At 42.0% G+C, this 22,244-nt stretch overlaps 2 protein-coding genes across 2 annotated transcripts; both read left to right on the forward strand.

Moving 5' to 3' along the window:
• The first annotated feature begins 1,379 nt into the window (after positions 1–1,379).
• On the forward strand, positions 1,380–4,485 carry LOC133506591 (nucleoredoxin-like protein 1). The gene is made up of 3 exons (XM_061830869.1): positions 1,380–1,615; positions 1,704–1,793; positions 4,143–4,485. Exons 1-3 carry the CDS (start codon positions 1,380–1,382, stop codon positions 4,483–4,485), a joined length of 669 nt encoding a protein of 222 aa, XP_061686853.1.
• Positions 4,486–10,027: 5,542 nt separating this feature from the next.
• LOC133505830 (nucleoredoxin-like protein 1) lies at positions 10,028–11,287 on the forward strand. The gene is made up of 3 exons (XM_061829321.1): positions 10,028–10,263; positions 10,740–10,829; positions 10,957–11,287. Exons 1-3 carry the CDS (start codon positions 10,028–10,030, stop codon positions 11,285–11,287), a joined length of 657 nt encoding a protein of 218 aa, XP_061685305.1.
• Positions 11,288–22,244: the final 10,957 nt, after the last annotated feature.

A 22,244-nucleotide genomic window follows, 5' to 3' on the forward strand; every position in this document is an offset into this window, starting at 1 on the left:
AAAGTGAAAGGCAACAGGGTGAAGGAGGAGAGTCAACAAATCAAAGATGAATACAAACGCTTGGAGAAAGCTGGGATACATTTGAGACGAGGAGTTTCAAGGTGAGGTAAATTACTTGTGCTGTATTCAGCTGCCACCGCACGTACAAAACTGATTGCCTATTAAATTCGCTATTAACTAAACAAGGCAGCGGCGCTAGTATTTTAGGCCAGGATCAGAGAACTTCAAAAAGTGAACCCCATGACTGTCAAATTACTTTTCCAAATGTAGGATTTAAGCTTTGACCTCTCTGAGTCTTACAGTAAATCCCCTTTTCCAGGCTATGTCCAGCTTCCGACGTATTTCTGCTCAATCAGCGTCGGATGTTGCAGTGTGGAATTGTAGCGGCAAAAAGATCCACTGAAAGCCAGAGAGCCAAATCTAATTTGTGAGGTTATCACTGTCAATTCGCCTCCTGCGACACTCGAATACAGGCTGGCCGAGAAAGATAAAGCACATTTCGGAGATGTTGGCCTCAACTTTATTTCTTACATCAGAGAAGTATTTCATGTGCCGTGTTTCATTGATCGACACCATCGTCCCAATTCAAAAAGGCTTCCTTTTGACAGTTATTGCATTATGCATGAAATTATACAATATATATGCTGTTAACTACTTTAGGTAACATTACATTAGATTTTTTTATTTTTTTAATACAAATTGGGATATTGAAAGGATCGTTAATTGCCTTTTACCTGCAATATTGTATTATAGAATGACGTCTGTTAGCATTGTGGAATCTCATATAAGCAACACGAGATGGAAAAATATTCATCTCTCACTATAATTCTGTGCATTTCTCCAGCACTGCTATATGCATTGACGAGGATGTATAATTGCCAAATAAATACTTCCTGTATGCTGTTGATATTAGAAATACACCAAATGAGTAATAAACAGTCGGAAAACCCTTGCTCACAATTCAACAATTTAAAAATGCTATGAGAGTTTTGGTAATAGAAAATCAATGTTGCTCACTATATGGTGAAAATGTTTATGTTCTTGTGTAGTGAGTAGTTTCAGTTCATTAATGCTCTATAAAAGGCCTAGCACATTAATTAGTAACCAATGTATAAAGCGTGGTTAAAAACCTTTACTATATGAGGTAGGAGTTTGTGTATTGATTCTCAGTGAGCATCAGTGAGTCTGCAGTGTGTGCATGTTGTTGGGTTGATGCCGGCCATGGACTCAAATATCAAGCAGTAATATACAATATTACATGTACCTGAGTTTGGATTTTCCCATAAAAGCCAATTTTACAGCAGGCAATAACCCTGCAATTGTAACAATAAAGTTGATCTCTCCACAGAGGGAGCTTCCATCCATCATTGTGTTCCATCATGGTGGACTTTTTCCTCAACCGAGTTCTGGTGGAGAACAACTGGGACCAGGATGAGCTCAACACTGAGCGAGAAATTGTTGGAATTCTGGAAAACCGCATCCTCATGCTACTTTTTGCAAACGCAGAGTGCGACAAGTGCAGGGAGTTTGTGCCTGTTCTCAATGACTTTTTTAAGCGATTGAAAGATCCAGCCTACATTGAGTATCCCAGACTGCTGGCGCTCATTTACATCAGGTCTCAGCCAACCACTGGGCTTGTTTTTAATGACATCACAGAAAATGAGATCATGTGCATTCACTTGATCATTTCCATCTCTCTGCAGCTTGGACCATTCAGAGGAGCAGCAGGGAAGATTTCTCAAAGAGATGCACAGAAAGGTTCTGTTTTTGACCTTTGAGGACCCATACAGGAAGTAAGCGGGGTGGGTGGGTATGTTTAATCTCCATTTGTCTTTGGCTGTGTTCAGAATCAAGTCATAAACTGATAAGAAAATGAATGACAATGAAATTTAACAGGGTTTGCACGCGGCCCTAAAAGTCCCTAAAAACCCCTAAATTTCTGAGGGTGCATTTAGAGGCCCCTAAAAGTCCTTAAAATTCATCGAAAACCGGTCAAGCCCTTAAATAGGCCTTAAATTAAAAAAAAAAAATCAAAGGGTGGACCTCTACCACCAAAATTCTCCCTATTTACAAAAAAAAAATAGAGATCCGTCTGGCGTCCAAAACAGCCGGAAATTGTCAACGGAAGTCACTCTGTGTTCACAACTAGTCGCCATCTTGTTGTCGATATTCCATTGTTTGTTTCCGTGAGTAGGCATTTCACTTTGTCTTCGTAGTGTAGTTCTTTGATCGATCCAACTTGTATCATGGGGAAGTGCATTTTTCAAGATGCTCGGGTTGAAAGTAAAGAGTTTGGGAGCTGGGTTCGTCGAGATCCAAAAGATCGGCACATGTTCTACTGTCATCTGTGCAAACAGAGTTACCAGCTTGGAAAGATGGGCGTCAAAGCACTGTAGTTGCACCGGAAAAACAGGAGACACGCTGATGTGGCGAAGACTGTCTCATCTTCTGTTAGTATGAATCTGTTTCTGTCAAAATATCAAGATAGTGAAGCATCAACTTCAAGCACTAGTACTGGCAGTGCATGCGCACCTACAGTTGTCCAGTCATTGACTTCAACCAGCCAGAAGTCAGGCTTTATGAACGTAGTTCAATACACGAAGACGGACTCGGGAAAGGCAGAGATCGTGTGGACTTTAAAAGTGATCTGCAGCCATTACAGTTAGAAATCTTGTGAAAATAATTCAAAAGTGTTTGCAGTCATGTTTCCAGACAGTGACATTGCTAAAAACTACCACTGTGGGAAAAGGAAGACTTCATACCTGGCTACATTTGGCTAAGCTAAGGCAGAGATAGACAGCCTCAAAGCCAAAAAAGCCAGAATAGAGACTGACATATCTACGCTTATTGAGAAGGCTGACAGGCTGTGTGAGGAGGCAGAAGAAAAGAGGAATCTGAGGTTTATCACCGAGGCCAATGCACTCAGAGGCAGAGGAAAGGACAAGAGAGCCACTTTGGCACCTCTGCAGCAACAAATAGAGGAGGCACTGGGTAGGCTCAAGGTGCTAGAGTGGGGGTCCTAAGACAGACATCAGTAGAAGACATTTGTAAATATGTGTATATAGCTGCAAGTGTAGTTAAAATCTGTTTTTCTGTAGTCTGTTATGTGAAGACATTGACAATGGTCATATCAATGAGAAGTACCACAAGGGGTGATAGGTGATCACTGTCACAGGTACTGGAACCTTTGATGAACCAAGAATGGTTGATGGCACTATTGGGTGAGTCTTTTTTCCTTACTCTTGATTTCCCACGATGGCCCTAAATTTTTCGTGTCGGCCCCTAAGAATGCCCCTAAAAAGCCCTTAAATTTTTTTGGTCAGAGTGAGTATGAACCCTGTCTCAAGACACGCATTCATACTGTATGACAACCTTGAGAAGTGAATGTTCTTTAAATACGCACAGTAAGTGTGAAAACATGCAACTGCTCAAAAGTCATGGATATTTTAGGTGTTCAACATGCCACTTTGTGTCTAACCTATCTTAAAATTTTACACAAACTAATGGAAGGCATCACAAGGTGGTACTTTACTGTCATATTTGGGAAAAAACATCATGTTTGAGCCAATCGCAAGCGTTAGCTTTCAAAGAAAGAAGCGATGTGAAAAAAAACACTCCAACTTTTAGGGCTATTTTTCAAATATAATTAAAATTGTAATCATGGAAATTTCCAAAAGCAGCTAAAATTTAATAACACATTTTTCTTATAATAACAGATTATATGGATTATAATTGCATACATATGAATCTTGTTCCATGTAATTAGTCACTGCCCATCACTCCAAAGTACAATATCGGCATTTTATGTAGTGGGGTTTATAATTCACTTATCAGTCAAATGAAAAATTGTTATCCAACACTACTTGGACGTGCCGTTAATGATGTTATTGCCGTTGCATAATTCAAGGCACCGGATCAACCTCAGCTAGTTTACCTTCTGGAATAAATTGACTGTTCACCACTTTTTAAGATTTATTATAGATTACATTGAGTGGATGCAGGGAAAAAAGCTTTACTCAAAAGACATTTCGACAGCGCAACAAAATGTCAAAACTCACCATAGACGAGACTTTGAAGTAGATGGAGTGATTGAACCCAGTATTTCTTTTGTGATTCTCAAAATACTATACATGTATGTTTAGGGAACTTCAGGCCAGGTTCAAGGTGAAAGATGTCCCCACCGTGGTGGTCCTTCGTCCAGATGGCTCTGTCCTGTCTCCGAACGCTGTGCAGGACATCTATCGTTTGGGTTCCAAGTGTTTCCGCAACTGGCAGGAATCGTCAGACCTGATTGAGAGAAGCTTCATGCTTAATGAGGAGTTCGATAACTTGAATATGCGAAGCGCCACAGACCCTGTGAGGAGGCTCAAATACAAGACAGAGGATGACAAGAGGAAAAAAAGATGGTGGAGCTTGTGGGGAACAGGGAAAACTGACAATGAAGAAAGTGATAGTTTGGGATACAAAGGGAGAGGAGGACTGTAAATGAACACTAAGAAGCAGTATAAATTATTTCTTGAAAACCCAAAGCTTATCCGGCTTGGTTCTTTTCATTTATAGTCCTAAAGAAACAATGCAAATTCATATGATTATTGAGCAATATGGAGACAGACAAAATGCCGCCCTAGTCAGTTGCCCGTATCGCCAATATCAGAAGGAACTGCTTTACTGATTTTGTTTGCCTCCACTCGTCCACACTAGTTTGATTTTGTAGCTTTGTAAATGACTACTGACCGTATGCTACTCGCTGGTTTCAAGGGGTGTTTACTTCAGTTTGATCTGCCGTTTCCTTGCAAAGCCGGCTCAGGCCTTATAGATTGGGTGAGAAAGCTCAGATGTCTGAGCGAAGATTCAAGGCTTGACTCCATCATACACTAAAAAGGTCTCACCGTTTATAGTATATTGTTGGTAGAGGTTCAGCAATTGTAACCATCAATGATCTGTATCGACTCAATCTCATCAGAGTTTTTCAAAAGTTGTGAAGTCCGTGCTAGCTGATATGCAGCAAATAATCAATTGCTCACTTCAGTCTGGCGAGTTTCCTAAAGCTCTTACAGTAGCCTTAGGCCTCTTCTAAAAACAGACCACTGGACGCTTCCGTGTGACCAAGCTATAGACCCATGTCAAATCTCCCGTTCATAGCCAAGATTGTTGAGAAAGCTATTCTTAATCAACGCAGCAATTTCTTGAATTTAAATGGACTTTTTGACAAATTTCCAAAGTCATTACAATACACAATCTGTTCTTATCAAGTGCTAAATCATATAGGCTTGACTACTGACTCAGGAAAAGTGTCATTTTTTGGTCTTACTATGGCTTTTGATATGGTAGAACATAATATACTGCTAAACAGCATCGAAACGTGGGTAGAACTAAATGAAATGGTCCTTAAATGGTTTCAGTCCTCCCTGGAGGAAAGGAGCTTCTTTGTAACCATTGGAAGTGCTCAATCTCAACAAATAGCAATGACCTGTGGGGTCCCTCAATGGTCAGTTCTTGAGCCCCTCCTGTTCAGCCTGTATACGCTACCCTCGAGTCAAATTTCTCAAAAGTTTAAATTTGACTATCATAGCTACGCAGATGACACAATGTTATATTTAGCAGTGCCCCCAGATGGCTACAGTTGAATTGAGGCGGTGTGTCACTGACTAAAGCAGAGAAATAATTGGATGAGCCAAAATTTTCTCCAACTAAACCACAACAAAACTGGGATAATTGTTTTTGGCAATAAAGAAAAAATGATTGCATTTAGTAAATACCTGGAATCACTATCTGTAAAAAAACAAAAAACAAAGACCATGTCTGAAACCTTGCTGTTCTGGTAGATTCCGACCTGACTTTCAACAGTCACGTCAAATAAAACCCCAAAACTGCATCTGAAGAACATATCAAGAGTGAAGACTTGTATGTGTCAAGCAGACCAGGAAAAGCTCATCCATGCTTTTATCTCAAGTAGTCTTGACTACTGTAAATGGTGTTCTGACTGGAACCCCCAAAAAGAGTATTAAACAGCTGCAGCTCATACAGAATGCTGCAGCTCGGGTTCTGAGCAGAACAAAGAGGTCAGAGAATTTAATGCCAATTCTGAAGTCTTTATACTGGGTTCTAGCCACCTTTAGAATCAATTTTAAAGTTCTACGACTGGTCTATAAATCACTAAATGGTTTAGGTCCCGAATACTTTCAAGAAATGCTAATGGAATACAAACCCAGTAGGGCTCTAAGATCAACTGCCTCAGGTCAAATAGTGGAGTGCAGATTCCACAGTAAAATTGGTGAAGCAGCATTTAGCTATAACGCTGAAAAAAAAAAAAAATATCAATAAATCGCCAACAGAAGTGACGTCAGCCCCAAGTGTCAATGTGTTTGAATTCAGGTTGAAAACTCTTCTTTTTTTTCTCATGCTTTTTAGAGCATTTCCACTTAAAATCTCTTCAGGGACAAGAATTTTCAGCGGATTCGCGGAATTACGAGTTTTTTTCAGCTAAAAATGTCATTGTTGTGAAATGTGTAGATTCGTGGAGAAAATTTATTTTGGGGGTGGCGGGTTCGGCTTGGCAAGGCTGTGATCAAGAACGGCCGCCAGCATCTATCCGCAACGGCATTGCTACCTGTTTACGGCATTGCTACCTGTTTGCATTAAATTTGGTGTTTTTAATAACGACAACATTCTGATTTCCGGCAGCATTTTGGCGGTATTTCATCGGTATTTTCACTCTGATGTTAACATTTTATAGAGAAGCATTCTCTTTAATACGGCATAGTTCTAACTTATAGACATAGGTACGCATATGTTATCGAGCGGTCCTCACGTTTGCCAGTATGGCAAAAAGATAAAGATAGTGCCAGGCAAATTGATAAATACTACAGGGTAAAAAAGATAGGCATGGCTTGAATAAAGTCTAACCGTGCAGATAGGAACGAAAACTGTATCAACATGTCTAACCGAACACATACAAAAAGTGGACGTTCCCAACAAAGTGCTGTGCACTCTGTGTTTCGATAGGGGCAAAAAATATCCAGGAGCATATCCAAACCAGGAATCACCAAGGTAAGTTAGACGTAAGTTTCTCAAATATTATATAATTGACAACTATTAATACGATTAGGCCTTTCTGTAGCACTGGCCCTGTAGATCACGCATTTTATCGCTCACTGTTAGATTTCATTATCTCTCTCTCTCTCTTTCTCTCATACACACACGCACAGACACCCCCCGCCCCACACACACACACATATATGTATAATATATACATATGTATAAGTACAGTAGCTTATTTGATGGAAATTTCTGTCTACATTTTTATGTCTGGAATTTGGCAAAATTATTTTGGTTGTTTGGACTCATATTTTAAGTTTTCAAAATATTATGATTGCTGTGTATTTACACTGTTAGAAGTAACCAGAGGTCATCATTTAACAGTGGCACCAATCCTTAAGAATAAAAGGTAAAACTTGTGAGTAGGAAGAGAGCTAACCCAAGCCTAAGTAGCATCAGAAGCAAAATTTGATTTTGGGGCCCTCAATTTTGCCTGATTATACTGACCTGTGATCATTTATTGTTGATTCTCCACTTTAGTTTATAATTAGTATGATAAAATTTAAAATCCATTTGAGAGTGGAAAACAAAGTACCAGGAGTAATTAAAAAAATGAAAAATGTCAAGTAAGAAAATGTGTCTTCGGTCTCTTGGGGCCCCCTCGTGGCCCTAAATAGTTGCCTAGATGGACTGAATGTGAATGTACATTACTTAGTTTGAAGTCATTTTAGAACCATCTGCATATTGTTAAATCTAAAGTTGAGTCCAGTTTTACTTTGGTTATTTTATGTCATTTAAAGTATTTTCAGTGATTTGTATCTAAATACAGTACATCAAATATGTTGAAGTGCTGCAACCATGCAAAGATTGAGAACAATTACGTCCTGAATTGTTGAGCTATGGCGTTCTTCTTTTTTTTTTTTAGTTGTCAGCATTTTTTTGGGCGTGGCAGAAACTCAGCCCAAGGACACACTCGGGCTTATTGAGTCAGTCTATACGGAGCGCTGTCATTCCATCAGTGTCTATCCAACGCTTGCTCGCTCATTGGTTCCCTCGCTCGCTAGCCCGAGGGTCCCAGACCGACGTCAGCCAATAAGTCTCACTCGATTTTATGTTGCGTGGGTCCACAAAACAGAGACACTTCGGTGAAAGGTAACAACATAGTGGCCCACACTATTCAGCCTGTGGCTCTGACTCCAGACATTTGAGCACAAACTGTACGATTTGTATTTGAAAGACAGATGAAGTTCAGCAGTGTGTGTTTTCAGTGTACTCTGTGGCCCTCAAAGATTATGGAACATCATTTTATATACTTGGCCAAAAAAAACATTATTATTACTCATTTAAATTCAGAACATTTGTCAAACTGGTGACTGGTTCGCACATCTGCCTCACAGTTCTGAGGACCAGGGTTCAAATCCCACCCCCCACCCGTGTGGAGTTTGCATGTTCTCCCCCTGCCTGTGTAGCGGTTCTAACTCTGCGTTGTGCATTTTTTTGATGATGGATGAATGAGAAGACACACACGTTCTCTGGTCTCAACTTGGTTTAATCCTCTCTCTGTCTGCCTGTCTATCTTATAAAGGAGACACATTCACGGATGTTCACAGAATTCTCTTCACAATTACTTTCAAGTGTCTTACACTCTGGGATTTCACGAACAAGAGGAAATATATCACAAAAACAAATAACGTGATTTACATCTCAACAGATGAAGATAAAAAAACTTGCATAAACTCTCACACCTGTATTATAAAGGAGACACATTCACGGATGTTCACAGATTTCTCTTCACAATTACTCTCAAAAGTCAACATCAAAAACACGGTCACCACCCAGCCTCTGCTAACATTCATTCGCATCGCACAAACCACATGGTCATCTAACGACGCACACAGACCTCGATGTCTCCACTTCTCCAGCTAGCGAGTTTATGTTTGAAATTAAAGCCCAACTGATATCAAAAGCATGATTTTGAATATGTTTTTAATTTTAAAAAGGCAGCCAGAATGTACCCATTTGTTTTTTCACCACACAACATCATTTTGACGTATATGGTTTTTTGAAACTCCAGTCATGAAGGAAGTGACATTATTTGCAGATGCCCACTCAGGCGGGTTCGTGTATTTATACCAGTTTTACCTGTGGGAAGGCAGCTCTTTGTTCCTTCATGTTAGCCAAAATGCCGGCTTGTTGTATTACCGGATATTGCTCGAACACTTGGGAGGATGGATTCACTCTTCACACTTTTCCTAATGACCCGGTTCGTTGTGAAAAATGGATTGCACAGATGGATTTATACTTTAAAAAAAAATGTAAAACTGAATGATATAAAACAGGATTATAGTTGCAGTGGGCAAATATTGAGGCTGTGTGCAGATCCTCCATTAGTTCGGGGGTATCCACTGGCTCATTTAATTTTTTTCTTGGGGTCACATTTTTGGCCTCCTGCGTTGTATTCACTTGTTTCAATTGAGCCACGCTTCCATGCGCACGCACACAGATCAGCACTCACATTATGTCCCTCTGTCACCCTTTTCTCAGCCCGCCTACCTCTCCCTGAAAGACACGAGAGGAGGTGAAACGCAGACAGACGCAAAAAATGACGTAGGAGTGTACAACCATCAAGGAGAAGGTGATTTGAAGAGACAGACTTGGAATGCTTCAACTCGGAAAGAGTAGATAAGAGGGAAGGGGAGGGAAAAGGTTGCTCTGTTTTTGGATTTGCAACTGTGAGATAGAGGTAAGCAAGAATAAGGATTATCAGATTTAACACCAGGAGAGATGTGCTCATGTGATTAACGGGAGCTCTATGAATAATGACACCGAGCAGACTCATCGGTTCATTTCAAAGACTGCCATAGGACGACGCAATTCAGCAATCAATCTCTGCATTTCTCCCTTTCCCCCTCTATGTTGCATTGATTTCATGATGATATAACAAACACCCATACTTTTTCTGTAGTACACGATCCTGAGACCGTTCACGATGGTGGACTTGTTTCTTGATCGGGTCCTGGTGAAGAACAACAGGGACCAGAGCGAGCTGGACACTGAACATGAGATCACCGTTCGCCTGCAGAACCGGATCCTGATGCTCTTCTTTGCTTCTGCTGCATGCGACAGATGTCAGGAGTTTGCTCCCAAACTCGGCGACTTCTTTACACGCTTGACAGATGAGTTCTATGTGGACCGTTCTGCCCAGCTGGTCCTCCTATACATCAGGTAGAGCAGACACACATTGTACAACATAACAAACCTCAATATACATGGACCACAGTTCATGACCATAAGCAAGTTGTATGCATATAGCGTAGGACAATAATTGCACTGTAGCCTTTGGAAATGGAGAATGATGAATATTGCTGCTCACCATCACCCGATCCCAGCTGCCTCCAGCAAATGACTGACTACACCCTGCATTGGCCACCAGTCAGTCCCAGGCCAGAAATCGAGACAGACAACCGTTCATGTTCCCACCAACACTGAGTTACACGTGAACTCACACTGTCTGCACTAAAGTCAGGCGACTGTACCATTTCATACACGCCATCAGTGACTAGCTTCAACCCATCTACCAATCCATTAGTTCATCCATTCACCCACCTATTCATTTATCCTTCCATCAGTTCCTTCATGCATACATTTATCCATTTTTAAAAGAATATTTATCTAACAAGTGTTTTTGTGTTACATATGAGTTTGGACAAGTCCGAGGGATATCAAAACGACTTCCTCAAAGCGCTACCCAAAAAGTGCCTGTTCCTCGCCTACGAGGACCCCTACAGGAGGTGAGTGGTACAACCCAAAGGGCTGCAAAAAACCGTCCTGCTGGTTAAGCTGAATAGAACGTTAACACAGTCAGCTGGCTAAGTTTATTATTCATGTGTCACTGTGAGCACCATTGCCTGTCCACAGGCAGCTGCAGGATATGTTTGTCGTCAAGGAGCTTCCCACTGTGGTGGTCCTGCGTCCTGACTGCTCTGTCCTCATCCCGAATGCTGTGGATGAGATCCTCTGCCTCGGTCCAGGCTGCTACCGCAACTGGCAAGAAGCGGCAGAGCTCATCGACAGGAACTTCATGATCACTGAGGACGTTCAGGGCAAGTCCATGCGCAGCTTCACTGACCCCCTGAGAAGACTCAAGTACAAGGTGGAGGATGAGAAGAAAAGGAACAAAAAAAGATGCTCGGATGCAGGTGGCGATGATGCAGAGGCAGATGGGAAAGGAGTCGGGTCGCCATGGTGATGAAGAAAGTACCAACAAAATATTGATTGAGATGGTTTCTGCAAAGATGCCACATCTACCTCTTCTAAGGGGGCGATTTGTCACAGTGGATTGACTTTACTTTGGATTACAGCAAGAAACTGAGAGTATCATTCTATAATTACTTTCTTCAATTCTTTATAACGGCCAGCGATCATCATTAGATCAGGTAATGTCCTTGGGGAGACATTTAAATCAAGACCAAGTTGACATTTTGGGCTAGAACCTTTCTGTATGGATTGCTGCATCATTGTAATGCAAATGGGTATAAAACACTCATTAGGGATAAAATTGCACTGAACAGTTTCATCTGGTGAAACCAATCTTTATATGTGTACTGTAATAAAAAAAAAAAGCAACACATTCTGGCATGCCAGTATTTTGTGTCAGCATTTTTATTCATGGTGGTTTTATTTCTTTGTTGCAATTCAAATGGCATCCCTGCTGTCAATGGCCAAATATCGTTCCATTGTGAGTCTGACCACCGTGCAGGGATTGTGGAGCCTCTGGAATCCATTTATACCTGTGTTGCCCACCAGTTGAGGTGCCCAATTTACATTAGAAAAAATCTAGTGGAACACCAACTAAAAGAAATGGCACTAAAAGTATGAATACTAAAATAACGATAATGATCTTGTCTTAATTTACTCAAAAATGTATTTGGGCCTGATTAGATGGACATAAAACTGAAATAGCTCACAGGTTGATATATAGATTTAATTTACCTTCTGCTAATTAATGGAAGAGCACTCGACAGTGGCAGTCTGCCTGTCACCATTTGTCGTTGGCACAGATACATGAATTAATAAATAAGGACAAATGAAGTAAAACTCGATAATTTATATCACTGCATACCATTGTGCCCACACCCTGGTTGGGAATTACTGCTTTATATCGACACGTTATAAGTCACTCTGTGGAATAGTATATTGTTTTTGATTAGATAGATAGATAGATAGATAGATAGATAGATAGATAGATAGATAGATAGATAGATAGATAGATAGATAGATAGATAGATATAACTACTGGATACTCTTGTTAGTGATCAAAATGGCACAACCCAGAACAGCCCCCCCCCCAGACGAACAGACCCTTATTTGTTCAATGATAAAGACTTTGATTGATGTAGTTGAAATGCCAGCCTGATGACAGTGTGATTACATTGCTTTCTTATTACAGAAATGGCTTTGCACTCACTTCTAACAAGAGTGTGTATTGATTTGCAATCCACCAATTAAAGCGAAGCAAAAGGCCCCAAACAGTCTAAACACGAAGCAGTGCCAAATTCAGTTCAGCTGCCATGTTGATTGCGGGCCAAGTGCCCCCATTGCATGTTGCATAGCCGTAAATGGGGAAGTGGTTACAAGAATCACGCTGAAGTATAATGTGAGCCATTTGCACCATGCAATCAAAACATGTCATGTTTAGTCTGAGATCTGAGATGCTTATGAATTATTCAGTGCCATGAGGATAATTTTGTCAGTGGATGTTGTGCTTGTACAGTATGTTTATCTGATGAAGTCTGGCTCCTGTTTTTCAGCCGCACAAGAGGCAATCAGAGTTACTCGGAGTCTCTTGTCTATGACTTACCCATAATTAGCGATCTCTTTTGATTGTGACACATTTTCCTTCACGGTAAGGACCTTATGTTTCCACACTGACGACGATGATGATGATGATGGTGGCGCTTTTATGGGATCAGGCATCATCTTCAAATTGCATTGCAACACATCCTGATCGCTAAGCTCTCAAAGGCTTTTCCCCTTAGTCTCACATCTGGGGATTGCTTGCAACGCTCCCGTTCATGTGTGCCTGTGCGTTGTCGTTGCGATTGCGGGAAACTCAGTGAATGAAATACGTGCGCAAAGAGTGACATGGTGAATTAGCCTCACTTGCATACATCAAACCGTCCGTGATTGTTGCTGTTACACCTTTGATGAGGGCAAACACATCCAACCTCGAGTGGGTCATGTTGCAAACTGTAGGGGACTGTTTATTGTTTTTGCTCTTGGTTGATTGATTTAAAGATAAGACAGGAAAGTGAATTGGCGCTGAGTCAACGTGGCTCACTGGATTTCTATCTCATTGGCATGTTTTACCTGTGCTTGTGTGGGTTTTCACAACATGGTCCAGGTTCATCACATGTTAAAAAAAATATGCATTCTATGCATTGAAGGCGGAATCTCACACAGGCCGCCAATTCGGTCTGGGGCTGCCAATGTCAAGTCAAGTTCAATCCAGATCTGCTCAAGATAGCAGAATTTTATCTAAATTTGTAGGCCCTCGAGGCACAAGAGCAGTGCCCCATCAACCCCGTTTGATGGTACTATTTTTCTTTCTCTCTGATCTATAGTTCAAATCAAATATATCCATCCATCCATTATCTAAGCTGCTTATTCTCCCAAGGGTCATGGGAAAGCTGGAGCCTATCCCAGCGAGCTTCGGGCGAAAGGCGGACTACACCCTGAACTGGTCGCCAGTCAGTCACAGGGTAAATATCGACACCATCACTGAGCAGGAATCGATCCCAAGCTGCCCACACCTAAATCAGGCGTGTGTACCATTACACCATCAGTGACTGTTTTTTAAAAAAAAGCCAAAGCACGACATTTTGAAATGACTTTTTATATTTAGAGCTATGCATAGAGTTACTTCTTTAAGAACTCAATTATGGATGATAGTCAACCTCTATTTTTTTTTGGATTTAAAAGAAGAAATAAAATATAGCCTCAAATTAGAATCTTCATAAAATATTAATTAACCCTCTCTGGACTAAATACAATTTTGCAGAGAGAAAAATCCAATACATTCACAAAATGATACTCTGGACTTAAAATTTTCGATGATATCAAACATGTTGCAAATTTGCAACCCCTGCCTGGAAAGGGTTAATACCTTGGCAATGTTTGACCATTTGGGTTGAAATTTTACAATGGCGCATTTCCACTTCATTCCTGGCTGACTTCCCGTTTGTATATGCTGCAGACAATCTCAGTCCAAGTGCACCCACTGCCCTCGGCCTCGTGGTTGTTAGTGGATCTGGGGAGTGAGGGGCGTGGGGGTGGGTCACGTGACGATTTATTTGAGACTGGATTTCCACTGCATCTCCAAGTGCCCAATTCGGAATGAATTCCATGTACCTTACAGGTGATTTGACAGAACATGTAAAAGCATCTCCATGAACAAGGTGAAAGTAGAAGTAAACCATGATATATAATACGGATATAAAATGTTGCAATTGACTGTAACCTCCACAATTTTCCGCTGGATATTAGCAGTTTTTTTCTTTATCGAGCCAAGGCACCCATTTAACATAAGAAAAATCTCACAGCACACCACCAAATAAAAATAGCATAAGAAGTATGAATTTTGAAACAGCGTTATCTTATCGAGCTCATTTTAATTATTCACAAATTGACTTAGTGAAGACTTTGCAACCGTTTAATTGAACACAAAGCTGTTCACGCACGAGACGCTTTGCCTTTTTCTGTCTTATCAGTGGCAACAGGTGAATACTCTTTGCCATATAATGGTCCAGTATTTAATTGTTTTAACAATCACTGGACATCACCTGCATACACAGATGAACAACAATATATACAGTAATTTATAAATATTTCCAAACAAAGTAAATTAAGAAAATGGAATTGGACAAAGGCGGCATGGTGGATCAGCTGGTAAAGCGTTCGCCTCACAGTTCTGAGGACCCGGGTTTGATCCCAGCCCTGCCTGTGTGGAGTTTGCATGTTCTCCCCGTGCCTGCGTGGGTTTTCTCTGGGCACTCTGGTTTCCTCCCACATTCCAAAAACATGCGACATTAATTTGATGCTCTAAATTGCCCCTATGTGTGATTGTGAGTGCGACTGTTTGTCTCGATGTGCCTTGTGATTGGCTGGAAACCACTTCAGGGTGTACCCCACCTCCTCACCGTTGACAGATGGGATAGGCTCCAGCACTCACTGCGACCCTCATGAGGATAAGCGGCAAAAAGAAAATGGATGGATGAATTGGACAAATTCCTGGGACACCACCAGGGTTGCGCATTGTTGGAATCTGAATGATTCCAGTCCTGATTCTGGCTCCTCATTTCGTTTCCGGCACACAATGATTCTTGATTCAAAGTCTTTTAGGGGGCTGGGTCCAAAAAAAAAAAGGTTGCACAGTTTAAAAAAAAGGAGGTATCCATTGTGGTGTAAAATTGCAAGTTTGCCTTTGGTGACATTTTATGATCGGCTCTTACGTTGGTTCGAAGACTAAAATATACACTAAAAGCCATCAGTTCAAATGTGCAGCCCCCCTCTCCTCCTTAATGTTTTTGCTTCCTCAGTCTTGGTATATATGTATTTTATTTTTTATTATATATTATATATATTTATTTGTATATATTTAACAATTTAATTTAAATGTAATAGTTTAATTATATATATATATTATTTTTTATTATTTATTATTTTTATTTTTCATTTTTTTCACTCATCCGGTTTGCCTTCAATGAGGTTCCATATGGTGCAGGCTGAGGGGATTGGAACAGGAGGGAGCACGTCAAACTTCTATGCATCTTGAAAGTGCCCTTTGCACAATATACTGCAATGTTATTCCAAGTGTTGCTCTGAGGCCGTTAATCATGAATTTAACAAAGTCAAGACAAACTTGGTTTGCCACCCTTGTTGTGCAGAAGCACATCTTTGTGCGTGTTCTAGTTTTTTCCACTTTCTTCTTCGGGGTGGGCGGATTGTTACCATTGAAACTTGGAACTGAAATTTAGGAGAGCTGGAACCTTAGTCACTGTTCCAATTGGTTCTTGATACTTTATGCTAATCCCTAGGCACCACTGAGATATCCATTATACGGGCATTTTGTATACTGTTTTTACGCAAGAGGGTCATGGTGTTCTGGAGCCTTACGTGTGGCTGCGCCCTGAACTGGTTGCCAGCAAATTAAATGGCACCACTAGACTAACAATAACTGACACTTACATTTACAACCCAAGAGTCTTCCTTGAAAAATATGCCTCAGATGGCTTTAATCTGCGACGCCTCTAAATGCACCCCCATCCCCTGTGTGTGGGGGGTGGCTGGTGAAGAGTCCCCAGAAAATAATTGAAACACACTTCTTAAATACATTAAACGTATTTCAACACTCAAAACATGTTCATTGAAAACATAGCCTACTGCACAGTATTACAGGTGGTGTTTTTAATAGTAGTTTGTTTTGTGTTCCTTGGGTAGAAGAGGCCAAATATGTCTCTGCGACATATCAGCAATCAATGTCTAGAACTTTGATGACATGAAGCTCTCATACATGCATCCGAGCAGCACGTTCTCCACTTGCATTTAATCCGACTGGATTTTGATTACAATTGATGGTACTATTTTCATCATTTTCAAGAATCTTGTAGAAACTGTAGAGCGTAGGCCTCAGAGTTCTGAGGTCCAGGGTTCAATCCCGGTCCTGCCTGTGTAGAGTCTCTCCGGGTCTCCTCCCCCATCCCAAAAACATGCAACATTAATTGGACAATCTAAATTGGCCCTATAGTGTGATTGTGAGTGCAACTATTGTTTGTCTCCATGTGCCCTGCAATTGGCTGGCTACCAGTTCAGTTCAGAGTGTCCCTCGCCTCTTACCTGAAGAGAGCTGGGATTGGCTCCAGCATGCCTGTGACCCTCGTGAGGATAAGCGGCTTGGAAAATGGATGGTTGGAAAAAGCCTTATTCTGACCTCCAGATACCCACTTCCATGTGTTTATCCGAATTATGCTATTTGAGAGCAAAAAATATGAATTGTGTCACTTGAACCATGCCATGTAAATCTAATTTGGTCTTTGGGTGTGTTATTATTGAGCCGATACGAATTCTGCCTCACAACAATTGTGCAAATGTGTTACTTTCTGTTCAGCAACGCTATTGCTTCTCGTAGATAGCTGAAATGTTTATTTTAAAAGATACAAACACTGCGTGTTCTATTACCTCTGAAATTGTCACACACACACACAGACACACAAACAACAACAAAAAGTTCTGCTTTTCATGACGATGGCTTGGCCACACAGCAGCTCGTTGTTGCTCGGTCAGACAGACTTTAGCGGGCACCCCCACCACCACCACCACCACCCCACACACGCACACTCCCGCACACACGCACACGCCGAGACGCACGCGAACACACGCGCGCACAGGCAGGCAGGCAGGCAGGCGTTGCGCGCTCCCGATCACAGAACGCGCAACAAGCGGACCAGTGGATGAAGCGAGAGCGCGCACTCGATCACAGAGGACGGACGCAAGGCGATGCCAGGAGCGGAAAACCGGAACCTCTGATTCCAGCTGTTTGTGTGATTTTAATTTTTTTTTTCATTTTTTGAAAGTCATCAGCCTTTAATTAAAGGTACGTATTGTGTGTGTGTGTTTTTTTTTTTAACATTAAAATCTTTCGGCATTCGCCCCTGCTGTTGCGCCCGAGCACAATTCATCGAGAGGATGCATTTTCACATCGACGCTGTTTGGCGCTGAGTGCAAAAGAGGATGTCTTGCAACAATGTCGGCGGAACATACGCGGTCATGACTCGGTGAAGTGGAGACAACGGCGGAGGTCCACACGGGGTCTGCGGCTCACCTTGATTTTTTTTTTTTTTTCCTGCTCGTTCATTTTCACCTCGCAAACCCGATCGGAGCTCTGCCCAACCAGGCCGACAGCCCGTGGCGTCCCTGCATGGGCATGACTGCCCTGGGAATGATTGTGCCGACGTGACGCACAGTGCAGCGGGGACGTCATCGAGTGGACGGAGGTCCGGCAGAGACCCCTCGTAGCTGGAGGAGGGGGCGAAAGGGCGAGGAGGTGGCGCGCTGGGGCGCCCAGTTGTTGTCGGACGCCTAATGACTGCTTCACCGTCCGCGGTATCACCCGCCATCACCACTGCGTAAAGAAGATTTCATTGGTTTTCACGCAAAGGGCAGTGAAGTGGAGGGAGCAGACAAACGCGAGGATGGAGACGCAGTGAGCGAGGAGGAGGAGGAGGAGGATTGACGGTAAGAAATGGACGCATCCCGCCCCTCTCTCTCTCTCTCTCTCTCTCTTTTCTTTTTTCTCAGCATGTACTCATTCATTCATTCATTCATTCATTCATTTATTCACCCCCCCCACAATACATTGCTCGTGGGACTCGTCAATGGTGTGTTACACACATCTGCATTTTATACCCTTGACCAGGGCAGCAGTCATGCACAAATGGATGATTTTATAATGCAGATCTCACTGCTGGGCCACTGACAAGCATTAACAATACTACATAAAACACTTCAAGAGCAATACATGCCCAAAAAAGTAGGCTGGTAATGTGCATCAATTCTGTCCCCCCCTCCCCTCCCCCCACACCTTGTTAGCTACAGAACCTTAACCACTTTTATCCGTTTTAATTACCATCATTTCCACATAAGTACAGCGTACTGCCAACACTCAAAACATGAGGTAGATTAGGTAAGATTGTACAAGGAAAGGACTTCATTCCCAACATCCGTGTTTTTCAGCTAGGAAAGCCATTAGATGAGCAAACATCGCAGATGTGATGACTGACTTGGCTGCAGAGTTGGGTAGAGTAGCAAAATATTGTAATATTTTCCATGTGATATTGCAAATAAGAGTACTGTTACTGCAACATAATATAACTCAAGGAAAAATAACAAGTAGTCACCCAAATAATAATAATATAAGGGAGTTGACACACAGCTGCCACCCTTTCAATTTTTAAGTGGCCCCAAAAAAAACAACAACAACAAAAGAAGTATACACGCATATATACGATAATATACCATGATACACTGGGCCCAACAGAAACAGTAGTAAAAAGTGTACTGTAAAAGTACAGTTTATGTTACTTCAGTAAAGGTGAGGGAGTCAATGTGTGTCACGACCCACCTTTGCTTGGCTGCCATTAAGCTTCATATGGGTCTGTAGTGTTGGAGTGTGAGGTAGGCTGTGAAATATTCATGTGCATGTGATGAGCCTTGCTCAGGGCCTCGCCGGATAACGAGGTATCCGAGCATCTCACCAAATGGGTACACCTTGAGGACGATACCGCGTGCAGCTTCTCACCAGCGCCCGCTGTTCTCATTCCACCCGTGAGGATGATCTATTGTAAGAAAACGATTAGCATTTAGTGGGAGAATGAATGACGCTCACGTCATTGTTGGGGGGTCTGTAGAGGAGGGTACACAAGCCTGCGTGGCAGTCGATGGAGGGTGGCAGATGGGTAAAGGATCAAAGGATGGAGGGGAGGGGGATATGGAGGGGAGGTCATGGGAGTAGCTGACAAGACTTCTGGACGTGTAACCTTCACTGTGTGCATGCGAAGGTGATGGAGCACAGCGTCGTAAATTCACCGGCTGGCCACAACATCATAACCACTTACAGTATTTATATAACTTTCTTTTCACCACTTAGCATGTGTGTGGAGAGAGGAGAGTACAGGAGAGTACTTGGGGTGCCGTCTAGTAGGGAAGGGGAGAAGGAGACTTGGTGGTGGAATCCCAAAATACAGGAAGTCAACCAAGGAAAGAGATTAGTGAAGAAGAATTGGGATACTGAGAGGACTGAGGAGAGGCGAAAGGAGTACATCGAGATGCGACGTAGGGGAAAGGTAGAGGTGGTGAAGGCAAAACAAGAGGCATATGATGACATATAAACCAGATTGGATACGAAAGGAGAATAGGATCTCTACAGGTTGGGCAGACAGAGGGATAGAGCCGGGAAGGATGTACAGCAAGTAAAGGTTATTAACGATAGCGATAGAAATATATTGACTGGTGTCAATAGTGTGTTAAGCAGATGGAAAGAGTACTTTGAGAAGTTATTGAATGAAGAGAATGGGAGAGAAGGTAAAGTTGAAGAGGCAAGCGTGAATGACCAGGCAGTGGCAATGATTAGTAGGGTAAGTAAATTAGAAAGGCACTGAACAGAATGAAAAATGGAGAGACAGTTGGTCTTGATGATATACCAGTGGAGGTATGGAAGCAATTTGAAGAAGTGGCTGTGGAGTTTTTGACCAACTTATTCAATGGACTACTAGCAGGAGAGAAGATGCCAGAAGTATGGTGGAAAAGTGTGCTACTTCCCATTTTTAAGAACAAAGGCGATGTTCAGAGCTATGGAAACTGTAGTGGAATAAAGATGATGAGCCACACAATGAAGTTATGGGAAAGAGTAGTGGAGGCTAGACTCAGGACAGAAGTAAGTACCTGTGAGCAACAGTCTGGTTTCATGCCTAGAAAGAGTACCACAGACGCACTATTTGCCTTGAGGATGCTCGTGGAAAAGTCCAGAGAAGATCAGAAGGAGCTACATTGTGTCTTTGTAAACCTAGAGAAAGCCCATGACATAGTACCAAGAAAGTAACTGTGGCACTGCATGCGCAAGTCTGGTGTGGTGGAGAAATATGTTACAATAGTACAGTATAAGGGCAGCAGAACAGCGGTGAGGTGTGTTGTTGGTGTGTCAGAAGAATTTAAGGTGGAGGTCGGACTGCATCAGGGTTCCCGGCTGAGCCCTTTCCTGTTTGCAGTAGTAATGGATAGGCTGACAGACGAGGTTGGACTGGATTCTCCTTGGACCATGATGTTCGCAGATTATATTTTGATCTGCAGTGAAAGGAGGGAACAGACAGAGGAACATTTAGAAAGATGCAGGTACGCACCGGAAAGGAGAGGAATGAAGATTAACCGGAGTAAAACAGAATATATGTGCGTGAATCAGAGGGGCGGAGGAGGAAGAGTGAAGATCCAAGGGGAAGAGATAGCAAGGGTGGATGAGTTCAAATACTTGGGGTCAACAATACAGAGCAATGGTGGGTATGGTAATGAAGTGAAGAAATGTGTCCAAGCGGGGTGGAACAGTTGGCGGAAGGTGTCTGGTGTTCTATGCAACAGAAGAGTCTCCGCCAGGATGAAGGGCTAAGTTTATAAAACAGTGGTGAGGGCGGCCATGATGTACGGATTAGAGACGGTGGCAATGAAGAAACAACAAGAGGCAGAAGTGGTGGTACCAGACATGAGGATGTTGAGGTTCTCGTTCGGAGTGAGCAGGTTGGATAGGATTAGAAATGAGCTGTTTAGAGGGACAGACAAAGTTGGATGTTTTGGAGACAAGGTTAGAGAGAGCTATGATGGTTTGGACATGTTCAGAGGTGAGAGAGTGAGTATGTTGGTAGAAGGGTGCTGAGGATGGAGCTGCCAGGCAAAAGAGCGAGATGAAGACCAAAGAAAAGGTTGATGGATGTTGTGAGGGAAGACATGAGGACAGTGGGTGTTAGAGAGGAAGATGCACGAGATAGGGTCAGATGGAAAAAGGTGACACGCTGTGGCGACCCCTAATGGGACAATTCAAAAGGAAAAGAACCACTTAGCATGTATGTTTGTGTGTGTGTCATATGGCAATAGACACTCAATTGACAGAGAACACTTTTGAGACATGAAAACATAAAACCACAGTCACTGAGCAAAAAGGTTACCAGTATATCTAAACCTAACCTAACCCTGTTGTAATTCCAGTACATGTATATTATTTCATTTATTTATTTATTTTAACAACTGTGTAGAATGATGTTGAGTACTCGAGCAATTCGAGCAGTTTGAAATGACTCATAGAACCTCACCAAGATAATAGTGACAATATCCATTTGTTAATCTAAATGAGAGTTGAAACATAATTTGAGCACTGGCACAATCTAATATGATCCATTACAATAGTGCATGAAATTCTGCTATGGCAAAGATTAAACAAAAAAGATCAATTTGAAGCGGCTGCATCACAAACGGCAGCATACCGAGTTGGGTCTAATCTTTTGCTTCTCAGGTAGCTAAATGATAACCAAAAGGGACTCACTAACTCTGAAAAAGGGAATTTGTAGTTTTGATGCAAAATGAATGTAGCTTTACCTTCAAGTCTCACG

This window comes from Syngnathoides biaculeatus, chromosome 9 (assembly GCF_019802595.1).
Source record: "Syngnathoides biaculeatus isolate LvHL_M chromosome 9, ASM1980259v1, whole genome shotgun sequence".
Lineage (NCBI taxonomy): Eukaryota > Metazoa > Chordata > Actinopteri > Syngnathiformes > Syngnathidae > Syngnathoides > Syngnathoides biaculeatus.